This window comes from Rosa rugosa, chromosome 5 (genome assembly GCF_958449725.1).
Source record: "Rosa rugosa chromosome 5, drRosRugo1.1, whole genome shotgun sequence".
Classification (NCBI taxonomy): domain Eukaryota; kingdom Viridiplantae; phylum Streptophyta; class Magnoliopsida; order Rosales; family Rosaceae; genus Rosa; species Rosa rugosa.
Genome location: NC_084824.1, coordinates 45,861,310 through 45,864,285, shown reverse-complemented (window position 1 = coordinate 45,864,285; position 2,976 = coordinate 45,861,310). Strand labels below are relative to the sequence as shown.

The window sequence follows — 2,976 nt, the reverse complement described above, 5'->3', positions numbered from 1 at the left end:
AAGTGGTCTGGTGGTTGGGCCATTCATTTGCATATGCTTTGGGAGGGGTTCGAATCTCCTCAACCTCAAAACTGGAATTAATTTTGGATTTTTCCATATTCTGTTGCCCAGGGTCATTTTGGGAATTTCACATGCGTGTGGGTCCCACTTTTGCTGAGTTGGAATGCCACGTCAGCAGTTAACGTTAGAAACTGACGGAATTGAATCGGAAGGACCTATTGGACGAGAAAATAATACCGCAGGGGTGTTTTTGATGAAATTGAAAGTCGAGGGACTGAATTGATGCGAGGTCCATACCACAGGGTGGTAAACAGTATTTAGCCCTACTTTTTATCTCTATCTTCAACCACAAGAAGAAAAATGAATCAAAATCACATGATATTGCTCTCTTATGATAAGGTCTCTCCTCCACCAAAATTAATCAGAGGGTTGGTTCTCGATCTTGATATGATATGTTGTTGGAATCCCTTTGAATTTGCTAAAAGAAGGATTTCAAGGGTTTTGGGTTGGAAGATCGAGTAAAAACTATATCATAATATTTAATTAATTTAGTTTAAGAAAATTCCAAATCAGATTGTTTTGAATTTAGTTTTGTATTAAATGATGGGCCATGTATAGAAATTATTATTTTTAGATAATTATTTTAGATAAATTATAAAACTATATAGGCAATATAAGGAAATTTCAGGAAAAAAAAAATTTAATTGAATGTTATATTTGGTTGGAGGAGGTAAGAAGAGTATTTTTTTTTTCTCTCTTTGTCTTTTCATATAACTTGACAAAGTCTATTAATAATTGAAAAAAGTTGGAGGTCCAAATATTAAATTTGGAGGTCCAACTAGAATCACCCTTTTATTTATACTTCTGGACAATACATCCCAAGGACGAAATTGGCTCCAAATAGGAATGCCACGCCCCTAAAGTCAATTAGACAATTCATCTAGTACAGCAGCAACTAGCCAAGGTGGCCCAGCCTCCTTCCAGAACTTGATTCCATCACTGCGCAGAGCTTCTTTAGCAAGGCAGTGGGCTACCTTATTACTGCTTCTAGCAACCTTCCTCCAATTAATCTCTGCAAAAGCAAACTTGAGACACCTAACTTCATCAAACACTGCACCCTCCATGCTTAGGTCACATTCATCACAATTGATTGCTTTAATTACGTTCAATGCATCAGACTCCACTTCAAGTTTCGTGAAACCCTCCATTAGGCAGTATCTCATACCAAATAGTACTGCCAACGCCTCACTTGCGTGTGCTGACAGACCCCCACACAACTGATGCATCACAGCTCCTTTCATATGGCCATGTTCATCCCTTACCACTGCACCTAGACCCACCTTACCCTTCTGGTGATCACAGGCAGTATCTACATTAAGCTTGAGGCTTCCAGGTTCTGGTGGATACCAACGCACAGCTGTGGAGTGTTTAATGAATGAAGGAACCGAGTTGGATCCTGTGTTAGAGGCTATAGATGTTGACCTGGTATTTGCTTTATGGTAGCTTCTCACCCATTCCTCTGCTTGGATGACTACCTGCACTCCAAAAGATTCTTTCTCACCAAATCTACATGCATTCCGGTTTTTCCATATCAACCAAGCTATAACTCCAAAAACCGCCTGCTCATACTCTGAGGCCATGCTAGTAACATGATCAAACAGGCCAATAAAACTGGATTCTCTCCAATGCTTATACACTTCTGCAAGAAAACTATGCTTCCACACCTGCTTTGCAAACCTACATTCAATAATTCAATAATTGTTCGGATATTTGAATTATGAATATTGAGACTGTTTCGTAAGTCGTTTTAAGAGAAATTTGGTTTCGAATCGATTTTATTTTCGAAACGAACGTTATTTAGGGGGGTCTCGAAAATTGACTTTTTATACATACATAATTTGGGAAAACTTCCTTCATGAAAGTTATAGAGATCGTCGATACGAGTTCGTGCATGTGTGGAACCCAAAAATCGGAGTTCGTATGAATTAGTTATGAATTTTTGAAAATTTTCTATAAATTGCAAAAAAATTTGGTCATTTTTCATAAGGACAGATTTTTCCTCTTTTCTTCACTTTCACCCCTGAAACTCTCTCTTCTCTCTCCTCCGAGTCTCCTCAGACCCGCCGGGTCCCGACCGACCCGACCCGAGTTTTCCGGCGCCGTCGTGCGTCCTCCGGCCGCGAACCTGGGCCATACGGGCTCGCCTCGACTCGCTTGTCCTCCCCACTGTGGTGCCTCACCTCACCACGCAGCCCAGAAGGAGATTGAAGGCCTCCCACAGCCGTGCGACATGACCCGACCGGAATTCCAATTTTCCGGCATCCTCTCGGGGACTGGGGCAGATGCGGTCTGTGTCTCGTCCTCCACTTCCTTCCTTCAGCGCGTCGCCTTCTCCATTCCTGTAGATAACGTGGGTGACGTCATCAGTTGGGCCGAGCTGGCAAATGGTTTGGCTGGGTCAAGAAAAATGTCAGCCCGTTGCCTTTTTTCTTGGCTTCGGTCAAGAAAGTGTGATTCTTGCCCGATCATAAGTCCACCGCTGGAAGCTTGTTTTTCTCCTCTATGGTCACCACATCAGCTTTTCCTAGCTAGTGACCAGTCGAGAAGCAACCGGTGGAGTTGCTCTAAGGAATCAATCATCCCTAGCATCCCAACATCACCAGCGCCGCACGTCCATCCTCAAGGGGAGGGTTGCTGCCCTCTCTCGCCTTTCCTTCCATTTTCTTATTTTCTTTACTCTTTTTTTTTTTGGGTATTTGAAGGAGAATTCACTCAAAGCTTCAAGAATTCATCAAGAAATTCAACTTCTACAAGATTTAAGATTTAGTTATTCGTGGGAGTTGTAATTCAAAGCTAGCTAATTATAACTATCTTTGTTTTCTCCTACATTTTTCTACTCTTTTACTCTTTGAATTTGTTATTTTGATGTCTATAATTATGAGATGTGAGTAATTTCTTTGTTATTTTGATGTAATA

The 2,976-nt window shown here is 41.2% G+C and overlaps 1 protein-coding gene across 1 annotated transcript; it reads right to left on the bottom strand.

Moving 5' to 3' along the window:
- Positions 1-923: 923 nt before the first annotated feature.
- On the bottom strand, positions 924-1,640 carry LOC133711746 (uncharacterized). Its single transcript, XM_062137842.1, has one exon. The coding sequence runs from the start codon at positions 1,638-1,640 to the stop codon at positions 924-926; it is 717 nt and encodes a 238-aa protein (XP_061993826.1).
- Between the last annotated feature and the right edge of the window lie 1,336 nt (positions 1,641-2,976).

What these genes read in the sequence shown, in the direction of transcription:
- LOC133711746 (XM_062137842.1), bottom strand. Translation starts at nt 1,640, where the DNA reads ATGGCCTCAGAGTATGAGCAGGCGGTTTTTGGAGTTATAGCTTGGTTG.